This window comes from Epinephelus fuscoguttatus, linkage group LG1, assembly GCF_011397635.1.
Source record: "Epinephelus fuscoguttatus linkage group LG1, E.fuscoguttatus.final_Chr_v1".
NCBI classification, from domain to species: domain Eukaryota; kingdom Metazoa; phylum Chordata; class Actinopteri; order Perciformes; family Serranidae; genus Epinephelus; species Epinephelus fuscoguttatus.
In genome coordinates, this window is record NC_064752.1 from 44,803,526 (window position 1) to 44,831,457 (window position 27,932).

Consider the following 27,932-nt stretch of genomic DNA (forward strand, 5'->3'; position numbering starts at 1 on the left):
TTGCATGCATAATATGACGTTACTTCCACTGCAAAAGAAAACTAATTATCACTAAAATTAGCCAGGAGAAAAAAGTGGCTATATTGTTATTGGTATCTGTTATAGGCCAAATACGTTTGGGAATTTGCATGCATTCATTTTCATTAGAGAATGTACAGTATATGAGAAAAGCCTGATTATACTCATTCATTCATTCATCTTCTAACCGCTTCATCCTCTTGAGGGTTGCGGGGGGGCTGGAGCCTACCCCAGCTGACATCGGGCGAGAGGCAGGGTACACCCTGGACAGGTCGCCAGACTATCACAGGGCTGACACATAGAGACAAACAACCATTCACGCTCACATTCACACCTATGGACAATTTAGAGTTATCAATTAACCTAGTCCCCAATCTGCATGTCTTTGGACTGTGGGAGGAAGCCGGAGTGCCCGGAGAGAACCCACGCTGACACGGGGAGAACATGCAAACTCCGCACAGAAGGGCTCCCACGCCCCACGCAACCCTCTTGCTGTGAGGCAAGAGTGCTAACCACCACACCACCGTGCCGCCCCCCTGATTATACTATGTCATTAAAAATGTCAAAAAATAGTATGTCATAAAATGTCATAAAAAGTAATAGTATAGTATTTTTAAAAAAAGTACCATAAAAAGTCACAGTATTGTATGTCAAAAAGTCACAAAAAAAGTAGTGTGGTTGGTCAAAGTTTAATATGTCCGAAATATCATCAAACGTTTAAGTATGTAATTAAAAAGTCATAGTTTGTGCACTTTTCTTGTGCCACCCTCAATCATATGCTGCCTCCCTAAAAAGGCAATCAGTCATCAAAGGTTTGAGAACACCTAATCTTATCTTTTGTTTCAAAATTTCCCTAAGGGAGAATTCCCCACAGACCACCCTGGAGGGTTGGGTCGCAGATAGTGTATGGGTTAAAAATGGTCCCTCTATGGCCCCTGTGTGAAATAGGTGATTATGGCCATGACAAGAAATATTGAACCAAAGAAATTTGAGTTGGTCATTTATCTTACTAATATTTAGTCCCTACGTAAGAAAAGCCAGAGCCTGTATTGTCTGTCTCATCTGTATTCTCTAATATTTGAAAGTATTTTTCTGAATCTGCTAAATCCTTTAGTTCTCACTTGTGATGCTGTAGACAAGGCACTGAGGACTTAGGTTGTCCTTAAATGTATGTGAGGTAGCTCAGTCTGTTTTCTAGACAGTGAAGTTCCACAGCGTAGTTATTCTTTGTTGTTGACCTTTGTTCCTACTGTGAATGTTATTATGAGGCAGCTTGCGTGGTAAGGCAGCTAAGGACACAGTTGGCTGTCATCCTGCCCAGCAGGTGTCCAGGCAGGGCTGCAGAGTGCCGCTGCAGCTCTGCTACAGTTTATGCTAACCTGCCTGTCCCTGTCTCCTCCTCCCCCGCAGCGCTGACAGGAAGCCAAGCCGAGTCCCAAGCCCCTATCCAAGGCCTTCGCAGAGCCACGGCCGATGGGACACGACTCCGGAGAGCCGCCACCGAGGAGACCTACTGGGCCTACTCAGGTGTGTGTGTGTGTGTGTGCTTGTGTGCTTGTGTGCTTGTCTCTCTGTGAGAACCAGCCTGAGTCTTTCCGGTGTGGAATTTGTGGCAAGCCTCCAGTTGTTCAAGCATGCTGTGGAAAATTTGCAAAGCCTTACACTTTTCAGTACTGGTAACAAGCTTGAAAATAACAAGAAAAGTTTAAGGAGAAATTATTTTGCCATTTTCATATTTGTCTTTTGCCAAGAAAATTGTAAGAAATACTGACACTGTGTTTAGACTCAGATAAGATGCTTCAAGTGTTTTAAATAGGAAGCTTTGGGAGGGTCCGAACTTTCCAGAAATGTGTTTGCTACAGACGCCAATCTTGATGAAGTGGGTGACTTTGTCATTCTTGTTATGTCCAACACATGGGATGTCTCAGGTGTGTAGGTTGAAATCCTCACTGCACTAAAAATCTCTAGCAGCCCACATACCAAAAAGGAAAATTCCAGAAGAGATCATTAACATGGTAAAAGCTGCACAAACAGAATACATTTAGTCATAAGACTGTCATCAGTTTTGTTAACAAAAACGCAGCGCCAGTAAATACGTCACTTATGTTAATCAAAGGAAGTGGGTCATTATGGGCCCACAAACCATCATGCAATGGGTAAAGGGAGCAGTAGAATGTCACAGCTGCCTCAGTTATGTGGTTTGTATTTATTACAAGAGAAAATAATAATCAAATGCTAAGTTTTGTCATTGAGATTAGAGGCATGGACAATTTTAAGTCCAAAGAAACCCTACATTTATTGTGAAATAGGCATCTGTCCTTATCTCGCACTCTTCAAGAGTGATGAATCTGTTTAGCTGCAGCAGGAGACATAGTAGAGACGTGGTGACTGGCTTCTTGAAATTGTCTGGCTACAGGACATTTCCTGGATGTTTTTATCCACTTATTGCATTTCACAGGAGCAGGAAATCAAAATCAAATGTTTTTATTTTTTTATTGTATTTTTATATTAAGTGTCACCCCAGACCAAGATGTCCCAGACATTTGAGGAAAAATGTCCTGGAAAATATGATAACCCTGTCAATATCACTGCCAATATTCAACCAGCTGTGTATCATGCAGTGTGTGCAAATGAACAGTGTTTGGCTTTCCCCTGAGCTCCCTGCACATCCACAGGTGGCGGTCCAGGCAGTGGAGGCGGCACAGGGGGAAGCCAAACACCGTTAAATGCAGTGTTATGTCAATCACAATGCAATGATGCATAGCCATCTGAAAATCTGTCAATGTCTTCTGTCTCGGTCACCAGGTGATGTGATGGTTCACTCTCAAGCTATGACCTGGAGCCTTTAGCTTTTAATTTGTTTTTTGCTGCTGAGTGAGTACGCAAATTGTAAAACCTTCTGTCTGCTTCTCACTGAAATTACTCTTTTTATTATATTATTATATTTTCCAAAAATGTGCCAGTATTTCTTAAATGAGTGCAATTAGTTACAGCGTAGGCTCCATGCTACCTCCAACAACTTGACACATTGTCAGGGCCAGGGCTTAGCAAAGGGTCAATTAGGTATCTATTTTAAACACGCCTATATTTAAGGCGTTCACTGTCAATGCAAACTTGGCACTTCCTCCATATTTATGTGTTGTCTTCATAAATGCAGGATAATGCACATTTCCACAGTAGTAATTTCATGAGTACACCAACAGAGACATGTCATAGCCTACAAATACTGTTCCTACTAATTAAGGGCCTTTGCTTCTACTTAGCAGTTTCTATGATCTCTGTTCAGCTACCGTCAGTTAAACTCAATACATTCTGCATCACATTAAAAACCTTTCTACAGCTCAAAGTGCATAATCACCTGCCATTGGAGGCTTTTAATGTGAAGCATCTGTAGGAAGTGTATTGATAGCAGCTTATTTTAACAATGAATGAAAGAATAGAAAAGTAGTTGGCAGAAATAAGGGACCAGCCTTTTACTCTTTGTGCCTGGCATGCCCCTGCTATTATAAAAGACCCAACATTATTGAATTCTGGCTTTTATTGTAAAATGTACAGTACAGTGTCTTGTGTAACATCTACCCCCCACTGGTCTCAGGCCAGTAGGGGCAAGCCAAAAAAAAAAATGTTAAGAAATGAGAGTAACTCTGTTTTCCATCATTTTAGTGATTTATTATACAGAGTGAAGTTCATTTTAGACTTGTTTGCTTTCCTATAATATGTAATGTTGATAAACAAAACCATACAAAACATAGCCCAGTCACTGTTTTCCATGTTTCCATTCTCAGGATCAGGCCGCTTCAATAGTATTTAGGCCGACTACCCATTAGCTCACAGAGAGAACTACCAGGGACCTCTATTACATACATTGTGTAAAACTGAGTAGCATGGCTAGGTGTGTTAGCCTCATCTGCACTTTCCCCAGTAGTTTCTGAGGTGGACCGTATTGCAGAGTCTGTTGATTGAAAAGTTGTGGCTCACAAGAATGTCTATGCACTTGGAATAATAATACAGCTAATAAGCTAATATGTTATGTAAATGTGAGCTAACTAGTTCACCTCATCGTCATGGATAAGTGCTGCACAGTGTAAAAGGTTAGCAGGCTGAGGGTACATCCCAAAATGTATGCATTTTGTCGTCTCTATATTTCAGTGAATCACGATGCATTTCATCGGGCATGTGTCTTGAAAATGATGACTTTGCTGACGTTGCAGACTCTGAACACAGACTTCACTCAACTTGCCTGACATAAACCTTTACTGGCCTTGGGCCACTGGACCATTGGCTATGACGGGCCCTGCAGCAGGTTTAAAGCCTCCTGGTTTAGGCTCAGGATTAGATGTTAGAGTTTTCAGTAAGCTTCACAAGTACAAAATGACAAAGCTGTGTGATTTAGAGCGTGCTGTATGTGGGGGTGTGTGTGTTTTAGAGTTAAGACAGTTATGTGCCACTGTCACTGTAATATGTTTGCCTTCCCCTCTCTCTCTTTTTCTTCCTCTCTCAGCCTCTCTCCTCATTGCTCCTCTGGCCCGGAGGCGTCTCCGGGCCCTCTTTTTTTATTTTACCAGTGCTTCAGAAGAGAAAAAAGCCACTTCCGCTGTCCCTTTAGAGGCTTTAGTTTTTCAGAGGGGCAGCATTAATCTTTCACCATGCAAGCGACACAAGCCTCAGGCCACAAATGATCTTTTAGTTTATTTATTTCAATATTTCCGCTCGCTCGTCTAACCCTAATTGGTCGCCCGTCGTGCCTGCGAGAGCGCAGGAGCTTGTGGGTAAAAACAGAGCCGGTGACAGTTTCACTTAGTGTTCCTGCTGCTGATGCTAAGATCTACCGATGCTCTCCTGCTGTCCCCCCCACACATGTTTGATCACAGCTCTTACATAAGATGCTGATGTAATGGTGGGTAGGATCCAGGCAAGAGAGGAAAACAATAGAGAAACAGCAGGCTGACATACTGGTTGGTGTATGTTTTATTTTTAAGTCATTGAAGGAGCCACGGAGATTAGAAGTTAAGTTTCTCACCTTGGTCTTGTTGGCCAGTATTTCTTAAGGATAGCACAGGACCGTAGTCATCAATGTCATTGTGGAGACTGTGGACAAAAGCAGAGATGTAGGCAAGGTTTTACAGAATCCTCAGTTCAACCTAAACTTAATGCATTTTTTAGGAGGAATACAAGTTTTCATCAGTGCTAAAGACTTCTTAGTATATGATTGTTACATAAAAAGTCCTTTACACTGCCACACTTCACACTCTTTCCCATTATAGATGATTTTGAGTTATACCTTCTCTGACACACACACACACACGCACACACACTGTCTCCCTCTTGTTCTCTCCCCTCCGATGACTTCTCCAAAGTTTCCTAAACTTCCGTCTGTCCTAATTAGCTTGTTCTAATCGCGTCCTCCAGAGGTCTGACAAACTTGAATCAGGACCTCAGCGGGCCGTGGCTGTTCTGCCCTCTGCCTGATCAGAGTGGCAGATTAAAACCCAGCACAATGCTGACAAATCAAGAGTTATCTAGGGACGGCCCTATACCTCCAGAATGAGAGACAGAGACAAAGAGACAGAAGGAGACAAAGATTCACACAGTCAACCTCTGCCAGTGCTTCATTATCATGTGGGATCACAGTTAATCTGAAATGTATGTGTGCCTCGGTTACCAAAAGGCAACTTTGACAGTTTTAGTTTTTCATGTAATTAATATCTGACTTGAAGAAAATAAGAATTAAACATACAAAACTTGTGAAATAGCATCATATGACATCAATGAAGTTATGTTAAAAAGGAAAATTGTGCTTGCATTTTTTTGTTTTGGCAAATATAACCATTTCATTCAAAGTGAACTGTACTGGATGCTACTACAAACTTAGCTGACATCTCAAGGCATCATGTAATGGCACAGTCCCCGTGTCTGAAGCATTTCAGGGAGAAACATTCAACTGAACTGAGCTTTGCTGAAAATATAGGACTTTAATGCGCAATGCTTTGCACTGCACAGCCGAAAAATTTGGACAGTGAAGCTGTTGGAGTTGGAAGCTGAACTGCATTACCTAAAGAACTGAAAAGGCTGAAAAAAGAAATGCTTTGTACTTTTCAAATCATAAAATGTAGAGAAAAGGTGAAAACAGACATCTACAACTGTCTGCATGATTTCTGTAGCTGAAAGTATGCTGAAGTAGGAGTCGACTGAGAAAATGTAAGGGTGATGTGTATTACTTTGTGAACCATTTAAAGCTTAAAAGAAGTCTGTACATAAAAGTATGGAGATTAGCAGAATTTCAAAATGGATAGGACTGAGCATTTTAAGAGTTTTTTCAATTCACTGCAACTATTGAAAATTTTAAAAAAGAGACTGCTCTCAAGACCAATACTGATTTGGTGTTATATATGTAACTGATTGTATTTAAAATGTTTATCTTGTATAGTTCATTGTGAGCATAAAATGCCAGAAACACAAGGCTTGGCCTGTTGAGCAAATCTGAAGAGTTAGTATTCTAGAGATGATTGTAAAAACTGCTAATTCATATACAGCTTTCTCATACAGAAATTGTAAAACTAATGAATATTTATTGGCGCACTATTTTACTAATTATTGGTATGAAGTCATGGTGCTATCCAGTGACATTGTAATCAAATGAATCACAGTTATTATTATGTGAATATAACTTTAATTATATTAACTGAAAGACTGAACTGAAAGAAGATTATGAGGCTGATTCTCAAAGTTTAACTGCACACATTAACCTCATAGGGACTCCTTTGGCCAAGATTTTTCTTAATGTATGCAATATAAATGATATAAAATATGAAACAACCCTAACCATGATATATGTTCCCCATTTCACATAATTACAAGTGCTTTGCTGTATAGTTTTAAGATGAGCCGTCTTTTGCGATAGGGTGGTTGACACTCAGAGGTCAAATTGATTGACTTTACCTCCCTGTCAGCAGGACAATTGAAATATCAGAGTGCCTGTTTTGGAAGACTTTTATTTATTTATTTATTTCAATATACATATGTTGGTTAAACCTACCCACTGCCTGCTGTTCTATATCACACACACACACACACACACACACACACACACACACACTTGACTGGAAATTAATTTTCAGACCTGCACAGTGTCAAGGCTCGCTACTGATGGCAGAGGCGAATCTAATTTGCGTGCTCTTGTCAAGCCCTTTTACCATTCGAGACCAGCCAACATCATGAAGAGCTCAGGCCTATATGCTGCGGCACTGAAGTGGGTAAATGAAGATGGAAATAGATGATATGTTGTAAAGTCATTTTACTCATGAGGGAAAGCAATTTTATTAGCCTGACAGTAAGTGGTGTTGTCCTTTCTTTTTTTCCCTCTCATGTGAAAATTGAAATGCCTTCATAATAGAGCATTAAAATTGGAGAATAAACATGAAAGTATAGTCTGTTCGGCACTACCATGTTGAAAAGCACATCAGTGAGACTAAGTAACAAAGTTTAAACTATGATTTAATTTACGTTCAGATCTTAGATTGTGTCTTAATTCAAATAATGAATTCAGAAAAAAATATTATAGGATTTACTCGTATTTTTTTCTTGTCAAAAAAGACCTTTAAAAGTCTGAATACCAATGAATGTATATGCAAGTATTGTGTTTGTATCACAGCCTGGTTCCTATGCCAGAGAGCTCCACTGTTGCCTAAAAACTGAAAAAAAAGAAAAAAGAAATACATCAGTGAGTCACTGTGTTGCACTGAATGCATGTTCCTTCATAATCATGAACACACACACACACACACACACACACACACACACACACACACACACACACTAGTTTATTTTGACTCAATCCCACTGACACTGTCTCACTGCCCTAAATACTCACAAGAATGCATATGTTTATTAATCTGCAGTTTTCTCCAGCGGAATAATCCACATTTACTTCTATTTACTCCTGTTTGAGTGACATTTGCTGACCAGCTATTTATGAAAATACAATACAACTATATATTTGTGGGCTGTTTTTAAAGAGTTATATCCTAGGAAGCAATGGGCTTGGGGCTAAGAGCCACAGACAGGGGAGGGAAATCATAAGGACTAATACATTGTTGGTTTTGGTGCTGGGAAGAAAAACACAAAATAACATCAGCCTTATCCTTTCAGCTTAGTGGAAGGTAAAGTACTTGGAAAGACAGCCATTATGATCTTAAGTGCTAAATCATAGGCAACTGGACTTGCTTGAGTTCCTTGAAGACAGTTCACCTTTCATCCAAGAGGCTTCTTCATTTCTGACGGACTGGTGTGCAGTTGCAGGCTTTAAACTGTGTCCGGGATGATCTCTCAAATTGCCGTACTAGCCAAAGGGCAGTCTTTCCAAATTGTTTAGCAACTTGTTGGTGAAGATTCTCAGTCATCCAGGTCATGGTGAGCCTGCAACTCTGTAGATGCAGTAAGTGTGATTGAAGCTTAGGCAGGCAAGCTCGTCACCAGCTGGAACAAAGTTCTATCAAACTCAAGCATAAGAACAGAACTACAATCAGTGATTATTGGGCAAATGCAGCTCCAATGTTAACTACCGCTAAAACTATTTTTACGTTTCTATTTTACCCACACATAACACATAATAACAACATTATTTCCCCAAATGGTGGACAGTTCCTTTACCATCCATCCCGTATAGACAACAAAGCACTGTACTGTTCTTGCCACTGTTTTTTTTTAAAACATTCACCGACAAAAAGTAAAAGGTGCAGATGCTCGTAGTATAAAGTGGGAATGAGATGGTGCAACAAATGCTTTGCTTTGCTGAAGTATGCTAAATGTGAACGAAATAAGGATTAAGACAGCAGGAGCATTTTTAGGAAATGGGTCACGATTCAGCCTTCCACCGATGATGTAAATTGCTGTTTTATCTAAGAGATTTGGCAGCGATTCAAAAAAAAAAAAAAAAAAAAACATATTCTAAATTGTTATGCGTTTTGTCTTCACCTTTTCACTTTTGAATTTTCCCACTGATTGTTATCTGTTCCTGTTTGAAACTTCAGTTAAAGTGTGAAGTGTGTTTGTTAGAGGGGGTTCTTACTGTCAACACATTCAACCTTGCACAGAAAAAGATGTTCTGCAGCTACACCTGCAGCTAAATAATTCACTGGATTTGGTTTATTGTGATGCTTTATGTGTTTCATCGAGATTCCAGTTTAAGGAGGAAAATATATTTCAGTGTTACAACTGGATGACTCAGCTCATTCTGCTGACGTGCCACTAAATCCCTATCAGCTCAGGGGCTCTGCTCTGTAGCTAAGCATGACCTCTGACCTCTGACTCCACCATGGAGGAATCTGCACAGCATCTCAGGAAATACAATCTCCTCAAAACCTCCTTCACCAGGATTGGTGGGGAAGTCAGAGGGCATCGTGTGGCAGGTCTTAAAGGTTTCTCAGAAATGCATGGGCCTGCATGAGGGAAGTGATGACTTGCTGGAGGCAGGGACAGAGGGGGAAACTGAGCAGTATAAAAACAACTGAGGCGGCCATTTTTGTACATTTAACTAATACACCATTAAAACCAACACAGACAAATCTATATCTATGGTCTATAGATCTATATCTAGCCTTTTTGGATGGGTGAAAACTTGTCATCTGTCCCTCCTCCTCATCTGGGGTGAACAGAGTTGGACTCCACCTGGCTTTGATAATAAAAGTAATTTAACAGATAGTGAGTGAGACAGAGAGCGACGCAAAATGTGTCTTTGTGAGTGATCAAGCTTTCTGAGAAGACGAAGTAAAACTGAAATGTAACTTAACTTGATAATTATAAAGTGTTGTGTATTTCTATGATTTAGAAGAAGAGTAAGGAACTACACTGTAGAGTGAAGTCTCCGTCAGTTACTTGTGACAGTGATTTTGCCAATGGGTTCAATGTGGGTTAACTCTGTCTTCAATAAACCTTAAGTATAAATGGGGTATAGGTAAAGAAAACTTCTCAAATGCACACTCATTTAACATCCATACAAGAACTGTCCTGGTAATTAGATTTGGTAAATGCATGTTTAAAATATTATTGAACATGATCCAAAGTCTGACAAAGTATTGGGTGTCAGATCTGTAGCAGTCTTGGTCCAATGAGCACAATCTGGTTGTAACATGGAAATTATTATTCAGGTTCCATACTCAGACACTAAGTTAGATAAACATTCACTATATGGCCAGTGTCCAAGGGCTACACCCCTTAGTTCCAATTCAGGAAAAAAAAGCATTTATGCAGTTTTAGACAACATGTTTGGGAGGGCTCTTTCCTGTATCAGCCATAGACTGGATATAATGGATGTAGCCACTGTGGCATATTACCATATTGTTTCTTTTGCAGTCAGAACTGACCATATAGAGGGGTGGATCTGACTTAAAGACTGTAGTGACACCTTGCAGATAGCTTGTCATTTAAAGCAGCCATTCCCTTAATTATGTGATACTTTAGCCTAAGTAGATTTAAATGCATACCTTATATACATTTTTTTTTAACCGGGCTTTAAACATGTGTATTTCTGCTGTAAAGTTGGTCATTTTAACATGGGGGTCTATGAGGACTGACTTGCCCTTGGAGCCAGCATTTTTTGGCACTTCTGTGTTGGCTTTATTTTTCATTCCTGGAGGTTGTTGCTTCGTCTCAACATGACAACGTCCCCATGATGAAATAAAGATTCTTACAGGTCCGTAAAGAAATGATTTTTGCCAGTTAGGTGTGGAAGACCTTTACTGGCCTGTACCTAGCCCTGACTTTCTTAGCATTCTGACTTAAAACTAATTTATACTCCCTTTATGTACAAAAATAGATACACCTGTTTCAAACATTGTAAATGTCACTGCCCTCATGCTTTCATGTGTCCTTTATGATGGAATATGTATAGCCAATAGATGGCACTGGAGGGCAGGGTCAAAAGATTCTCACAACAACAAATGAGGTGACAGTGGAGGAGGTTGTAATATTGTACCTTTATCAGAGGCAGCGGTGTAGAAGGTGGTGGTCTGTGTGGCTATTAAATACATTGAGACATGTGAATGGAGAATTCTTTTCACTATATTACTGACTTGTTCCATTCTGCCGTTACTTAAAATTCTGATCTGTCTCCTACTGTCATATCTCACCTGAACTAGGCTATGCTGCCCCCATGATCTCTGGTGGTACTGCTCCCTTTTGTCTGTATCTGTAAGCTTTCAGAAAATGTGCACTAATATGGATAAATGCAATGCAAATAAATGCAAAGTATGGACAGAAGGCTATATCTATCTCCATATCTAACATTTAACATAAATGAGCTCTTACACTTCTCTCATACATTACAAATAGCTAGCGCCATGGGTTTGGGGGCATGTCTGGGGTCAGCCGTTGACTTAATAAAATACATTTGTTTGAATATATCTTATTACTAAAGAGGGTATCTGGAGCTGTCTGCATGCTTTGAAATTTAAAAATATAACTTTTCATGTTCAGACTGACATGATAAAATCATGGCTATACCAGACAGGCAAAAACACCATGGACCAATATGTCAAGTGCGAGCCAGGCCTTGCCACCCATTATCAGATTAAGACCTCACTAATGCTTCGGTGGCTGAATGCGAGCAAATCCCTCCAACCAGGTTCTCACATCTGGTGGAACTGCTAGAACTAGAAGAGATGCCCATGGTTTTGGGCTATGACACATGGGTGTAATGTTTGGGTACCCACACACTTTTGGTTGTGAAGTTTAAAGACTATGACAGTTATATCCATTGCCTTTGTTACTATAGTCAATTAACCAAACTAATACAGTGAATAAAGCTGAAATGCAGGGACAACATTTATGCTCCAAACTGATGATGAACTTCAACACATTCAGAGGACACAGAGGACGAGGAAAGCTGCTCTCAAATCAACCTTGTCACTTCCATACTGCCTCTGTCATCACATAAATGCCCATAGCTTTTTATGTGTGTGCACACAGTCCTGTGTTTGTGTGTGTGTGTTGATTAAATGAATGGCAACAGCCAATTGAGCTGTCCGTGCAAGGTGTGAGGGGTGATGCATTATACGAGTACTCTCTGTGATTGCGTCAGTGGCTGCGTGTCTAATGCAGGATCAAACTGACTCACTCTCTGGGAAAATGCATCGATTTGGTGCCCTCGCAGACATCATAATATTTCCAAACCTCTCAAGTAGTCCTTGAGTAGCCTTGACTTCAATTGAGGACTCAGAGGATAGTATCCATCAAGTGTATCAGGTAAGATGGCTCTGCAGTCATGAAGCACCTAAAAATAGGTCTGTCATTCAGCTTGAGGCACTAGTCGTTTGGGTCAGTTCATTTCAACAGCACTGCAACAACCCTCCATTTGAACAACAAGTCATTGTCAGCAGTAGTTTACAGTTCCCTGCAAAGAGACACAACGCTTTTTGGCACACTTTGACACCCAACTGACTAAATTTTGTAACCATCTGGATCTGAGTCACTTGTCAGATCTATGTAGAATCATTACTACTCATTATATTGTCATCACATATGGTATGTAATGTGCAATCAGTAGAGAGATTCAGCTGTGGTATTTTACATGGTGTGTTAGCAATAATGGTGTTTTTACCTTTCTACTTTAGTCAAGAATTTGTCATGTGAATGTCAGTATTATAAAATTGTGTGTTTAAAGCTGCTAGGGAAGCTTTAAATTAAGTCTGTAGAAACACATATTTCAAAACCAATTTACTTTTATATATGTGCCGCATTAGTGGAGCCACTAGTTTCTGAGGCATTTCCCCCCACTGTAAATTTGATTTTTCTGTAATGATAAACTCAGTTTGAAGAACACAGAACAGTTCATCTCTGGTTGAACTGGATGATGAAGTTGTGTAAACAGAGAACTTTGTTGTTCAGTATGACATCTGCTCAATCATAGCTACTTAAAATGCAGTTGTCGAGTTGTTTTCAAATAACCTTCACTTTTAAAATGTCCAGCTGCAGCAGTGACATCAAGTTCAAGCTTCATCCTCAACTTATTTTCAATATAAAGCAAAATGATTAAAAATTGTCAACAAAGTTCCATCTCTAACTATACAACATCATTAGGTGTACCACACTATAATTTGATTGGAATATTTTTATTGCAATGATCTCTGTGCTGAAAAATTAATACGAAGAAAAATCAAATTAAAAGGCTGTATTTCTTGCTCTTACTTCAGCTGAGACATAAACTATATGACCCAATGTCCCATTGTGCTGTCAATTTCCATCCAAGAGTTGGAAATGATCCCATATGAGTCAACAACATTGTCTATGGAATAGGGGTGACTGCATGAATACCTCAGCACTCTGATCCACAAAGGTGAGCATTAGTGAGTTGAACTTAATGTGAGAAGCAACAGAGAGCCAGTGGAGAGTAATGAAAGGTGAAGTGACATGAGCTGATGAGCTGTCTTTCGCTGGTTGACGACCAGATGCGCTGCTGCATTTTGGACCATTTGCAGAGGTTTTGCTGTGCATGCTGGCAGCCATGCCAGAGGGCTGTTACAGACAACAGATGACCAGTGCCTGTACAAGGAGTGGAGCGGTGTACTCAGTAAGATAAGACTTGATCTTTTGAATGTTACAATGTGACATGACAGAGTGACAGATGCAACACGTGCAGTGAAAGTTCACGATACTCTCTCTCCAACAAAGTCTGCTTTGTTGGAGAGAGAGAGAAGAGGAGCTGAGCTGGATATTAATGTGCTGAACAGAAGGACGGGCTGGGATCAGCAGGAGTTCAATCTCAGAGAACTTAGAAGTTAGACACTGAGTTGCGGGTGGTGTTCAAGGCTGTAGTTATATTGGGGAAAACATTCCCCCAATCCTCAAATATGCTCAAAATGTCCACCTAATTGTACTGATGAAAATATAGATAAAAATAAATTACTATGCTATGACAGGCAACCAGTAATCCAAAAGGTAGGCATCCATAATAATCATTAGAAATTAAAGTATTATGGTGTAGTTAAGTTCTGCATGCGGTTTGTCTAGGTGGTGTTGCCGTACCCCTGCAAAAGGCGTTGCTCAACTGCTGTGTGTAGGTACAATCAATGTAAAACACTATATTTCCATTTCATTACTTCCAAATGTATTAAAAAGTGATAAACTAAAATCCAATATAAATGTAACATAGGCTATATCACTGATTGTGAAAAGTGTTAACATGTCAATATGAAATATCATTGAAAAATTTGCAGTGTAGTATGTTATAAAAATGTAAGAGTATAGCATGTCATAAAAAATGTCATCAAAGAAGTTATAGTTTTTGCATTTTTCCTGTGCAGCCCTCTTTGGCTCCCTAAAATGGCACCCAGTCATAAAAACTTTAAGAACCCCTGATCTACAATTTGTTACATAGCTGTTTATGGCCCTGTGTTCCTTCAGTAAGAGGCCGTTTACACGTTGCCGGCTATTTTCATAAACGGACATTTCACCGTCTCCGTTTTCAAAAAGATCTTCGTTTACACTTACCCGTGTATATATACACAAGAGCACGCCACACCTGTAGGTGGCAGTGTAACGAGAAGCTCAAGCCTTCCATGTATCCATTGTCACCATAGCAACATAGGTCGCACTTTTGACACAGGCGCAAGTTACGGCGCATACTGTGACGTCAACTGCCTATAACTCCGTTTATCTCCGTTTATCTCAGTTTACATGCAAACGTGCAACCGGAGTTTTCCAAAATCTCCACTCTGGCCGGAGTTTTTAGAAAGACTCGTTTTCAGAGGAGAAATCTCCGTTTGCGTGTAAACGAAGGGCACAAACGAAGGAAGATGTCTCCGTTTATCAAAATCACCGTTTACGTGTAAACTGCCTCTAATTCTGAGATATCACTGAACCAGGATGAGATTGTCGCTGAGACTGTCAGGTCATGTAGTGGGAGGGAAAGATAGAGCTGGGTATCATCAGCAAAGCATGAGATGTGAGCATGTGAACCATTTGAGTGGATAAACAGACCAAGAAAGGTGGTGTACAGATACTTTTCATGATTAAATGTGACTACCACACTGTAATGTCGTGGAGATGCACCTTAAGCACATCTCAGTCCTCCACAATAAGTCCTAGAAGCGTTTAAAAACATGGAAATTTCAACATGTAGAAGTACATGACAGCAGATCATACACTAGATTTAGCCACTAATGGAACCTGAGATACATTTGGTATTGAAATAGAAATGGATGCAGCACAGAGGAGTGAGAGGGTTGATATTTTTGTTTGTGTCAGTCAAGTTTGAATGGTCAAACAAGACTATGTATTGATAATAGTAATATTTAAGGCACGTAGGGCCTTTTCACAACCCAGATGTCCCAACTTCGTTCAACGAGGTCAACTCTTTATAAAGTCATCTCCTCCTCTTTCCATGTGCTACCATGGCTCATTTTGTTATGTTGTATTTTCCATGAACAAATTGAAACCTAAACTGTACACATCTACTACCACTTGACAACTATACTGTGAACTTCTCCTTTGTTCCGATCATCAGCTTCTCTCATCACTTGACAATAGCCTGCCAAAACTTCCTGTAATTGGCCCATAAGTCCAAAGCATCCAAACCGTATTTTCACATCAGAAACAAACTGAAACATGGTTCAACTGTTTGGTCCGGGGAACGTTTCAAACCTGTATTTTAGTACAGGTCAAACTGAAAGGTCCAAAGGTCCTGACCAAATGATGCAGGTGTGAAAGGTCCTTTACTCTCAAAGGCTTTTCCTTGATCTGCTCTGACTTTGAGTATACCTCATTTGTATGTTGCTTTGTACAAATTGTACCCCAAATGATCAAATGTAAATGTAAAGGCGATTCTGGCCCCTGTATCTAAACCAGACATTTGTGGTATTGCTCAACCCTACTATGATAGAGATTGATGAGAAAGTTACTGCTGGATGCTTTGTATAGCCCATCCCACTTTACTACCATATAGTTGCTTGAATAAGCAGACACTTGTATCTATTAACTGTAATTGTTTAGTGTCTCCCTCCTAATCATTAGGACACACAGTCCACAAACTAGAAACTGTAAAATGTTTCCAGTTTCCAGGGGCCTACATGGCACAGGTTTGAGTTATCATGGATACTGAAACTCTTAATACATAACTACAAGGAAAGTAAAACAGAATGAATAAAGTAATAAACAGAGGAGAATTCATTGCCCAGAGCTGCAACCATTCAAGGACAGTAGTGACTGTACCAGCTCATAAAATCACAGCAATCTCTTTTACTCAGAGGCACAGAGGGGAAATGCTGCTTTAGCTATTGGAGACTGGGGAATCAATACATAAAAAGAAGATGGATAAAATATTGTAAAAAGCTGTAATTTTAGTGGTGCCTCATGGAAGGTCATTAGCTGACACAATAAAAGCTTTTAGGGCTTTCTTGTGAGATGAATACTCAGAATTTATTGAAAGTTAAGCTCCTCTGCCATCTCACTTCTTCTTACACGCTTAAAAACTCCCTGCTTTTCAGTATAGCGCGGGGATTTTTTAAGCGTGGAGGGACATCAGTTTTGACAGTAATGTCCCATAATGTACTCTTCAGTGTGCTGGCCCACTTCGCGCCTCCAGGCATCTCCAGGACATCGTCTGCAAAAGCTGAGCTGGCTGACTTTTCAACCTGTGTGAAGTATTTTGACTTGCATTGTTTTCCTTGATGGGAGACATAATTCTGCGGTGATGGGAACACCAGCGAGACGGATGGAAATGAAGTGCAGAAATGTGTTTCAGCTTGGAGGGAGGAAGGGTTGGGGGGTGTTTGAAATTATAAATATGACAAAGATCCGTAAAATGGAGCTTCTATGAGCGGAGATAAAAACAAGGCGGCATATTAACATGCGTGGAATGAGAAAAATAAATGACACAGAGACCCCCCAGTGGGTGTGAGAGAAGGGAACAGTTGACTTGAGTGGATGCTGTGATCAGTCAAGTGACTAAGAGAATGAAGAAAACATTTAACTGTTTGACTTTTGAAGACATCATCATCCAGAAATTGTGTGTGGTGATAGGGTGATAAAAACAGTCATCATAAACTCTCTCCAGCAACAAGTTAGTTCAGAGCAATTTTGTTTTATTGAATAGTTTGCTCTTGGATAATTTTACATGATTGTATATTGGGGATGAAATATAACTCCATCTCCTTGAGAACAGACTGCGGTAACAATATTACGAAACTGAAAATTTGAACATCCATAGTTTTCAAGTGACAAGTGGGCAAACACCATCTGCTGTGGTATGATCTAAAGGATCTTGAGGGGAGATTGTTTCCCAGATTCTGTAAACTGGTTATAATATTTCATCCAGAATTATCATAATCATTTTAAAGTCAGATTCTCTGCTACAGAAAGTTACAAAAATTGTTGGACGCCGATCTCCACAAATCTGTTCTCGGAAAGGGCGTATAAGACAAGCACATTATATAATCATACTGAGGCCTTTTGTAGAGCACCATGCTTCATGGTCATTAAGTCATTAAATCATCACACAATGATGACAGATCTTTCATAGAGTCAAGAAAAATGTATCCCCAAGCTGCAGCAGTGTTGTCCTGAAGTATTAAAAATGTTGCATTGAAGTTCTATAGCAGCCTTTGACAGAGAAGCAGACTGCATAACGAGGCTCAAATTAAGAAAGGCTTGAAAAGAAAGCTTACATTGGCACCAGTGTCCTGGGTTCTCAGTGTCAGCAATGACATTATGTAAATTCAACAATCAGAAATGAGCAATTTGTTACAAATTATAAATACTTGCTCATCAAATGTATCCAAAAAAAAAATACTGGTACGAGAAAATGTATTTCATAGGAAAACACAAAAATATATTCTATACTAACTGATATTACATTTTAGGCATTTGGCCTCAAAATGTGTCTGACCTCAAAGGGGAATTAACACATTTTCAAAATGATTACATTTTTGCTATGGTCTAAGAGAATCCTATAGTAAGCACATTAGTAAACATGAACAACTCTCTCTTAAATCCAAAAGTGGTGCTAAAACTCAAACTTGGGATGTCCTAGGGTAAAAAGTCTGAAACTGTGCAATGGACATTGAATCGGGAAAGATGTTATCAGTGACACTGCCACACAGGGAAATGTTCTGAGTGTATTGGTACACTTTTTGTTTGAGAACTGAGAAGACGACAACACAGTACAACTCATTTGGATGCAGAAAATAAAAAAAAGATAAACAAACATTCTGTGGGTCCACTCACTGCACTTGCTGTATTTCCTCATCACCTGTGACACAGATGGAAGTCCTCACCATGTTTATCATCCACAGAACAGGTTGCCATGCCGACATTTTCAAAACAAAATAGAACAGGCTGGAGTGAGTCTTTTTTTCGATGGGATATTTAAGATTATACAACAGTTAGTTCTGACCGAGTAATTTGATTGGACGAGAGGCATTCCCTGAGTGCTGATATAGAGTATAACATCACTGGGACATGTAACAGTAAAATCACCCCGCTCACAGGTGTTATAAATATAAATACAACCGTTAATTAACCAACTGTCACACTCACTACATTGACGCAAACTGACACTACCGTTACACCAAGAAGATGGATATTTTCCTCAAAATTACATTTGAATTAAATTATGAGTGGTCGTCAGGAGAGGACGAGGAAAAGGAAAGCCAGGACTCTCCTGTGCAGACCTCCAGGTGTGTTTGAATCCGGCCGTGCCAACATCCAGGTTTGCCAGCGTTTCATCAGCCGAACTGGACGAAGTTACACAGTTGCAGATCAATGTAAATACAAAGTAGCTTGTGAGTGCCTGGGGTGTGTGCTGCGTTGCCTGGCAACAGACTGGGGAATTGGGTTTTTTTCGCGAAGCTACATAACATACTTAAATAATTTATTTAATCACCTTTTGTTAACATTTCCTTACTCAGCATTGCTGTTTAAGCTGTTGTTGAACTGTTGTATAAAGGCAATATCACACTCGAGTGTGATATTGCTTAAATAGCGGGTTTGTGCATTTTGTCCTTCACAGGCAAGCGCAGGGGTTTAATGTTGCTGGAGCCCACAGGAACAATGCTCTGTGACGCTCTTTTTTCTCCTCTAAGACAGGATTAGAATATATGCAGTTCACATTAACCAGCTGAAATGTATATATATTTTTAAATCCTTGATGATCCACTCATTACAAAAAGTGTATGTCATCCAAGAGAGACAATAAAAACTAATGGAATGGTCAATATTCTCATTCTGACATTTAAACTGAGGTGATGAATTCAAGTCATCAACTCACGCTTTGAGTAACATTACAAGTAAACATCCCACCTTAAATGTTGTCGGCAGTCAGTACAGTGAATTAAATTATTCTTTTCTAGGTATACAGCTGCTGTGAGAGGCGCCAAAACATCCTTCCATTTTATAGTTCTAATTTACAAATATATGTAAGACTTGCCACGGTATGAACAGTGGTTACATAAGCTTCAAAACCAGACACAACTCAGCACTGAACAAGAATGAACATCCTCTATTGACCAGTGAACAGACTTCAGTGTTTCTAGCTCTATCTTTTAGTACCAGATCAGCATGCTAGGTACCCAACAGAGGGGTGACCAAAAATGAGGACAGTTAGGAATGGTTCCATTGGTACCATCCACAACTTTTCACAGTGGAAATGGAAAAAATGCGTACCAAACTGAAATGAAGCAAACCGGACTGCTTGGTGAAAATGGGAGTTATGGAGCAGATCAAGACTTTGTATTTGATGATGTGACAGTTTTTAGACTTACTTCTCTGGTTTCTGGCTTTCAGGGAGAGTAGCTCATGTTCCTAAATATTGATTGAACTTTCCTAGACCGTGGAAATAACCAGTTGGAATTCTTAATGTAGGTGGCGTTCCCCATTAGCCTTGGTTTCTGTCACTCAAATGTTTTATTTCCAGTACATAGTTTGGCTTGACATGGCTCATTTTTGGTACCAGGTGCTTTCCCACTGTGGCTAGTGGCTCCTCAGTGGAGGGGGATTCTCAGCTGATTATCACATTTAAGATATTGTTTATGACACTCGCTGAATCCTTTCATCAGCAGTACTTTTATCAATTGTACTATGTACAGTATAGTGTACACAATGTTGAGTAAAGTTTTGCGAGCTGTCACATTTTGTTTTTCTTTGTTTTATTAATCTGGGGGGAGTAGTTACTAAAAAAAAGTGTGGTTGCCATTGACAAGCTTGTGTATGTAACTGTGATGGATTTGTGGTGCAGGATGTCCTGTCTCACGCAAGTGACAATTCTTGTGACAGTTCTCTCTCTGACCAATCAGCGGCTGCAATATTTTAAGTCTACCTTCTAGTATCAGTTCAGCTCACCTGGAACCTTGACTGATGTATTAGAGAGAAAAAAACATACCAGGTATCATCCACAACTTTTGCTAATAGAAAACCAAAACAGAACAAAACACTAAAAGAAAGAGGACATGAATTTTGTTTAAAAAGAATACTGGGATTTGATCAGTATAAACATTTTGTCTAATATGTTTAAGAAAAACAGAATCAAGACAGTATTACATTTACCAAAAAAAGCAATATGTAAATGCAGAATATATTTGCATATGAATGTAATTTGGAGATATATTCAGAGGTGATGAGGTTTAATCCCTGTTGGTGACTCCAGTTTTGTCTGGTCTCTCTTATTTTATGTGAATCCCTCAGTAGCTGCTGTTCACCAGACATGTTGAGATTTCACTTAATTTTCACTTTCTCTGTGGAAATAATGTCTTGCTACAGTCATAATACCTGTTCCAAGTTTATTTAGCAAATTACAGTCAATTTACATTGTCAGCCTCCATGTAGACCTTCAAACCTCCTGTTCTGTGATTTAGACCTATAACACAGATGCATTCATACATTAACCCATAACCCATAAACCCTGTTATCCCTGTTGCTGCGAGTATACGTCCTCTTTATTCCATCTTAATTGTTTTCTCTCTTGGTCCCACCCAACGTTTCTTATTCGTTTCCTCCATGTGTGCTAATAAATTCAGTGACAGTGGGACTCAGTGAAACATTAGGTGAGAACATGGGGAAGGAAGCATGACAGGGGGTGAACACCAATGAGACAAAGTGAGAATAAGAATGAAAGGGGTGAAAACATGTCGACAATAAGTGAGGATCTTTTAATTGATTGTGATGTGCTTAACTGTCACTGACTTTTGACTGTGACCTTAATTCTGTCACAGAAATAGCTTGGCTCCGTTGTCAAAGCTACAATCAAAAGTTTTTTCAGAAACATGCTGAAATTGCAACTTGAAAATGCATCATTTTGCTGGTATTTCAGACTCTTTTAATTCTTCTTTCACTAATTACAATAGAAAAATGCAGCTCATCTGAAACTTCTGACTATCTATTAAGCTTGTAGTCCAATGCTTACACCTCCCCACTGACAACCTATATCTTTTGGAATTGATTTTCTTCTTGAATTGAAGTTTGTTTTTGCCTGGGTCCAAACCTTTGAATCTGCCAACTTCACAGAGTTGATGGATTTGTCTTGCATTGGTTTCTTGATTGACAGTCCACCTGTCCAACCAGCAACACAGGCAGGATTAACACCATCATCAAGCTGTTGTCAAGCATTGCCATTAGGTGTGCTGGAACCCAAGAGAAATAACAACAATGGCAACCAGTATAGGCAAGAAAGACACTGCTATTGAGGCTGTTATTTTTCAACACATCTTCTCAATGTTTCCTGATGTTGTAGTTATTTTTACTTCACTCCTTGACATTCTTGAAACTGCAGCAAAACCAGTATGTTGGCATGGCTATGCCTCAGTGTGGGCTTAAAATGGCATTAGATTCAGGCAGATACATTGGTCTCTAGTAATTGGTTATTGAAAATCAAATCTCCTCCTCCACAGGAACCAGAGTGGAAGCAATGTCAGACTGCAGATGGAAATTAAGTATACCAGTTGACAATTCTGATATCAGACAAAATTAAGAGCCTTACAGTATGTGAAAGGTATATTTTACATTCCTCTAAGACCACCACTTCTTTAAAATTTTCCCACAAAGAAACTAGCAATCAGAATTTGCTGTTGTAGTGTTGCTGCAGTGTAAAAGGACAGCCTCCATGCAACTGATGCTGACTTTACATATCTGCTATATATTGCTTATTTTTCTTTTTTTAACGAATGAGTTGGTCATTTGAGGCTGGAAGTTAAACCAAATTGAGTAGCTGTTTAGGGTCCTGCAGTCATTGGGTACCCACAAATAAGCAATCCTCTGCTTTGCGTTAACAGGATGTATCACGTTATGGCAATGCAAAACATCATGGGGAGGAGGTCAGAGTAAATATTTTAATCAAATTTTGATCTTTCCCTAACCTGATTGTGACTGCTTCACAATGTTAACCACATGTTTAAAACTGCGATGGTAAACAGTCACATATAAATGATTTTGTCATTCACTGGTAGGAGCGTTAATTTGGGAAACACTCCTATGGGCAGGAAAAAATGACTTATGTGGTTGTATGGGTCTGAGAACTACTTGTGTTTGAGTCATATATCAATAATTTATTGAAGTATCTCATGTTTAATGCTTCTTTAATACCAGTCAACATTTACATCTTCATAGTCTAGTCATATGCCTGTGGAATAATACAAAATGTGATGTGATAAACAAAGAATGTGGCAGAGACATTCACTGTTCATTTCATTTAGCTGAAACAGGTCAAGTCACCTTAGAAACTGACATCACTCAACTGAAATGCAGCTGTCACAGTAGGACGGCAGCTGGTTTTTATTTTTTCTCACTTTGGTTTTGTTTGTTCTATGATTATGTGTTGATACCTGAAATTATTTGTGACACGTCTTGTTAAACGTTTGACTCAAAGTCTCCACAAGGTATTTCCAAATCTGACATGTTGTTCTTTCACATCTGTTAGAAATATGACTGCAGTGGTTGTGTGGGAGCAGTGCAGAGACACACAAAATAAAGTCTGTTATCTTTTCATAGAATAATAAAGGACACATAAAGAAAAACATCGCATGTGATGTGCACAATAAACCAGAAGGTCTGAAATTTTTCCATTAAATCAAGATTAATAAAAATCACTTAGTTTTAGAAACTGATAATACCAGGTTAGTATTTTTCATTATTCATCGATTAAGGGTTAATTCTTCGAGGCATGGAAGTATTTCATTCTGCCTTTTGTGTGTGGATTACAGGGTTATTAACAGGTTGCTTGTTATTAATGCTTGTTATAACTTCTGTAAAATTTCTTGTACCACTTGTTTGGAGTCTGCATATAAAAAAAAAAAAAACATTCAGTGGGCCGGTTTAAGGGCTGGGTGACCACTATCCCTTGATCCCACAAAACAAATGGGACACCTTCAGGCCCCAGTCACACAGAAAGTGTTTTGAAGGTTACAAAATGTGAGGCTCACCACATTGCCTTTAAAAAGGAAAGTAAAAGTGAAAACACACTTGCTCCACCTTTTTATTGTTGCCAGGCAACCACCCCATCACCTCCTTACCGTAACCTTCCCGTGTAATCAGTCTACTGTTTATTTTATTTTATTTATTTGAAAGTAGTTAGTAGCTAGTTACTAAAATGGACGGGCAGATGGTACTTGCTGTAGCTCTGGTTGAGGGTGAGAGGCTGTCAGCAAATAGTTTGTTGGGCTCAGGGAAAAAGAGATCTGTGTGAGTACATGAGACCTTCATGAGAGGATGGGGCAAGGGTGGGGCAAGGGCAGTATCACCAATTGGTCCAGGTTCGCCTCCATGACCCAGGAACAGTTTGACAATCTGCTGTCTATCGTAGGGCCTAGCATAACTGAATGAATACTAACTACAGGAAGTCCATTGGTCCTGCCGAGCAACTGAGCACCACCAGTTTCTCCTCCATTGTTTACCAACTGTAAACTTTTGTCGTGACCATGATAGAAGGCCCGCCTTCAAATCATTTGGTCGGACAATGGGGATAGAAGTGGAGATAATGTTATTGCTTTGAGGTGAAGGGTTTTTTTTGTTGTTTTTTTTTTAATTCAAGGAGTTCAGAGCACTCCAGCAAAATCGTCAGGCACATAGAGTGCAGTAACACAAGGCAGGTAGCAACACAAAAACAGCAAGCAAAAAGCTCCATTCTCATTAAAAACAATTACAAAAAGCCACCTCAAGCTGCTAAAACACTTTCTGTGTGATCGGGGCCTTACCCCATGCCGCAGCACTCAAAACAGAGTGGTAGGGTCAAGGTACCCTGTTAGTATATCAATAAATGTACTTAAGGTCACTGTTACTTCTTGTTAGAAGTATAGTGCTTAACTGTTCCATGTAATCAATATATTCTTCTCCATTAATACCTCTTTTCAGTCACTTTACTAGGAATTTACATTAATTAAGGGGGACATAAAGTAAATGACTTTGTCCAATCCAAAGACATGCAGGTTAATTAGTGACTCTAAATTGCCCTTAGGTGTGAGTGTGAATGGTTGTCTGTCTCTTTGTGTCAGCCCTATGAGAGACTGGAAACCTGTCCAGTGTATATCTCACCTCTCACCCCATGACACCTGGGATAGGCTCCAGCACATGCGCAACCGTGCACCAGGATAAGAGGTTATGGAAAATGAATGAATGAATGAATGAATGATTGATGTAAATGAAACATGTTTGGTGGAAATGGTTAGATACATATCTGTGCTGTACTTTCTTTTTTTCCCACCATCTTCCAGCACTTGACTGTGTGTGTGTGTGTGTGTGTGTGTGTACGTAGTTTAATAAGTATGCTGTGACGGCCTCCCTCCCAGTCTGCAGCTGTAATGGAATGACCCAGCACTGCTGACAGCACACTCCACTAAAATGGGGCCCTGTGCACATCTGCCACTGTAGCCGCTGCCACATAATTGTTCAATTTACTGTACAGCCAATATCCCGGTGCTGTAATTGAATATGACTTTGTCCTGTTTGAGTAATCTCTTCGTTTCATGCCGCGACCCCTTATTGGAGAGAGAGACGCGGAGAGATAGAGAGAGACAGACAGAGGGAAATAGAGGGAGAGGTGAGAGTGAGAGGTGAGTAAAAAGGCGTCTTGTGTAGATAAAGCATGTAGGTCACATTGAGCTGCCGGGCTTCTGGCAATGAGATCTTTGCTGTTGACATCATCAGTCAGCTACACACCATCAGAGGGAGGGAGAAAGAGAGAGGTGGTTTTCATTTAAAAAATAGTTTTATCACATCAAAGGAGACACAGATACAAAGAACACAAGCTGCTCAAAATCACTCAAAAGATACACGATTTCAGTCAAGGCTGACGAGTGGCGTAGCCAGGGGGAGCCAGGGGGGCATCGGGGGCATGGCTACTGTGATACAATTGCTGTACCGCCACTGGTGGAAATAACTGAGACCAACTCAATTACTGTCTTTAAGAAGCTGTGGTGCACTCATTTGTTAAGCTAGCATACAGACAGAGGTATCCTGTGAAAATAGACAATGTGAGGCATCCATTAGTACCAATCACTTGATACTATCTTGTTGGTAAACTTGTTGTGGCTAAATAATGCTTGGAAATAAGGCACTTTTTTGCGATGGGAAAAACTGCCACAACGTTTCAAAGGGGTTCCTTGAACTCACACCTCAAGATATCTGAATGAAAATTAAGAGGGCTTGCTTCTAGTAAATGTTTTGTTCCTGACAAGCAATGTGCTCCTACACATTAAAGCTCTACATCTGACTTTTTAAGGAAAGGATAACAAGATTCACTGTATCACGTCATGTTTTAATAAAGATGGCTAAAGCAGTACTCGCATGGAATGTAAATAGGTTGAATGGCCCATTACTGAAAAATGCTGCTTTAAATAGTATCAGAATGAGCATCTAACAGTCTTAAAGATTTTAGCTTTAAAAGAAAATAGGAAAAAGGAAGAACAAACAAAAGGCCCAAAAACAATTTAAAGGGATAGTGCACCCCAAAATGAAAATTCAGCCATTATCTACTCACCCACATGCCGATGGAGGCTCAGGTGAAGTTTTAGAGTCCTCACAACACTTGCGGAGATCCAAGGGGAGAGGGGGTAGCAACACAACTTCACCTAATGGAGGCTCACGGTGCCCCAGATTAAAACGTCCAAAAACACATAATTGAAACCACAAAATATCTCCATACTGCTCGTCCATAGTGATCCAAGTGTCCTGGTTTCAATTATGTGTTTTTGTGTGCACTATCCCTTTAATAAAAACGCAAACAAAGCAACACACATCCATTCTACTCTGTTTATGATGTTATAATTTATTGTCCTTTTACTGTGATCAAATATGACTCTGTCGGATGCCTTGAATCTTCACTGAAGAGAGGAAGATTAAAGATGGAAAGACAGGATTCAGAATTTTTCAATTAGCACTGAAGTGAAATACACATGAAAATCTGCACATAAAATAGAAATAATGAATCATGTAAACTTTAAATTTGCATTGACTGATTTTTTTGTCTCCACTTGGCAAAGCACAACAAGCTATAAGCGCAATACTAATATATCATAACTTATCATATAAAATTGACAGGATACATTTATATAATTTATTATTTAAAATATTATAAATTAATAAAGTATTATTTTCTCCTCTTTGTTTTCTTTCCCCCATTTTTTAATATGTATTTCTCTCCTCTTCTTGTCATCATGTCCAGCTCTTACCTCATTTCTCATCTTTACAAGAAGCCACTGACCTTTGGTGGTGACTAAGACAGACAGACAGACAGATTGAGAGACAGACATGGAGGGCGGAGGGAACTGGATTTGTCCTTTTTTGATTGCTTCCCTTTGTCCTGCATTCATTCTCTTGCCAGTGTGATGAATTTCATGAATATCACTGTAATGTCCTTGGTTTATATTGGATGAATTATTTAACTATTGTCTATTATTATTATTTTTTGTCACATCCTTTGTCATCTGAGATGAAAAGAAATCACGCCCTTTGTGGTAATGCCACATCAATCGCTGGCCTCAGCATCACAGAATCCCCACAAGTTGTATTTACCAGGTGTCTGGGTTGAGGTCGAGGTCAGTGGAAAATGTCTCACCCGTTGGACCAATGAAAAAGCCATTGCAGGCATGTGTGTTGGGTGTTTGTTGTACTTCCTCCTCACTCTTTCTGGCCAAACAAAAGGTCAGCCCTGGCTGGAGTTAGGAGTCCATGTGAACACAAAATGCGATTTGGTGGTAATGTTGGCTGCTAATTTGTTCCCCACAGCTAAAGGTGCTCGCATTTTAGCGTCAATAAATCACTAACACATTAATTTTCACACATTAGTATAATTAGTGGGAACAAATGAGGCCACTGATGTGGAGACTGGCAACTTCTGCCAGCTCTCTTTACTGCTGCATCTTATACTGGCTGCGAGTCAGTGTGGAAAAGAATCAGGAGGAGTGTTAGTGTCCATCCAATACAGAATCATCAAGGTAACAATCACTGATGGATTGTACCTACAGAGCAAATGTTGGTGCTTTTACATAAAGTATAGTGCCGTTGTGATCACTCAGCAGAGACAGGTACTGCGTAAAAGCAGGAGGATTATTTTCTGAGAGTGAGTTTCTTTTTTGTGATTTGCATGCAAATACACATGTTGCTGCAGGTAACTTACAATTTTCGAAAGTTAAAACTTTGTCTTAAATGCAGTAGAAGCTCTAGACGCCACATGAATGCAGTGGAGTCTCGTAAATGTTATTTCAGGGTGTACTCTGCTGATTTTACAGATTAAAGCCAGTTTACATGTGATCATGAACACATGACATTGTGGCTGAAGAGGAGGTTTGTCAAGTCTGAAAAACCTTAAGTAAAAACACTTGAGTGATCTGAGTGAATACTGGTGACTACAATTACTTTATACACAAACAAGTTGCTCTGTGCAATTTATAAGCTACAAATATATGAAAAGAGTTGAAATTAACTGTGATTATGTATTAGTA

At 39.6% G+C, this 27,932-nt stretch overlaps 1 protein-coding gene across 1 annotated transcript in view; it reads left to right on the forward strand.

Annotated features, from left to right (window-relative positions):
- ptprga (protein tyrosine phosphatase receptor type Ga) overlaps positions 1–27,932 on the forward strand; it is a 607,325-nt gene that overhangs the window by 134,020 nt on the left and 445,373 nt on the right. The window contains exon 2 of the mRNA XM_049566435.1: positions 1,429–1,545. Within this exon, the coding sequence (XP_049422392.1) occupies positions 1,429–1,545 (117 nt within the window). The remainder of the gene's footprint in view (positions 1–1,428; positions 1,546–27,932) is intronic.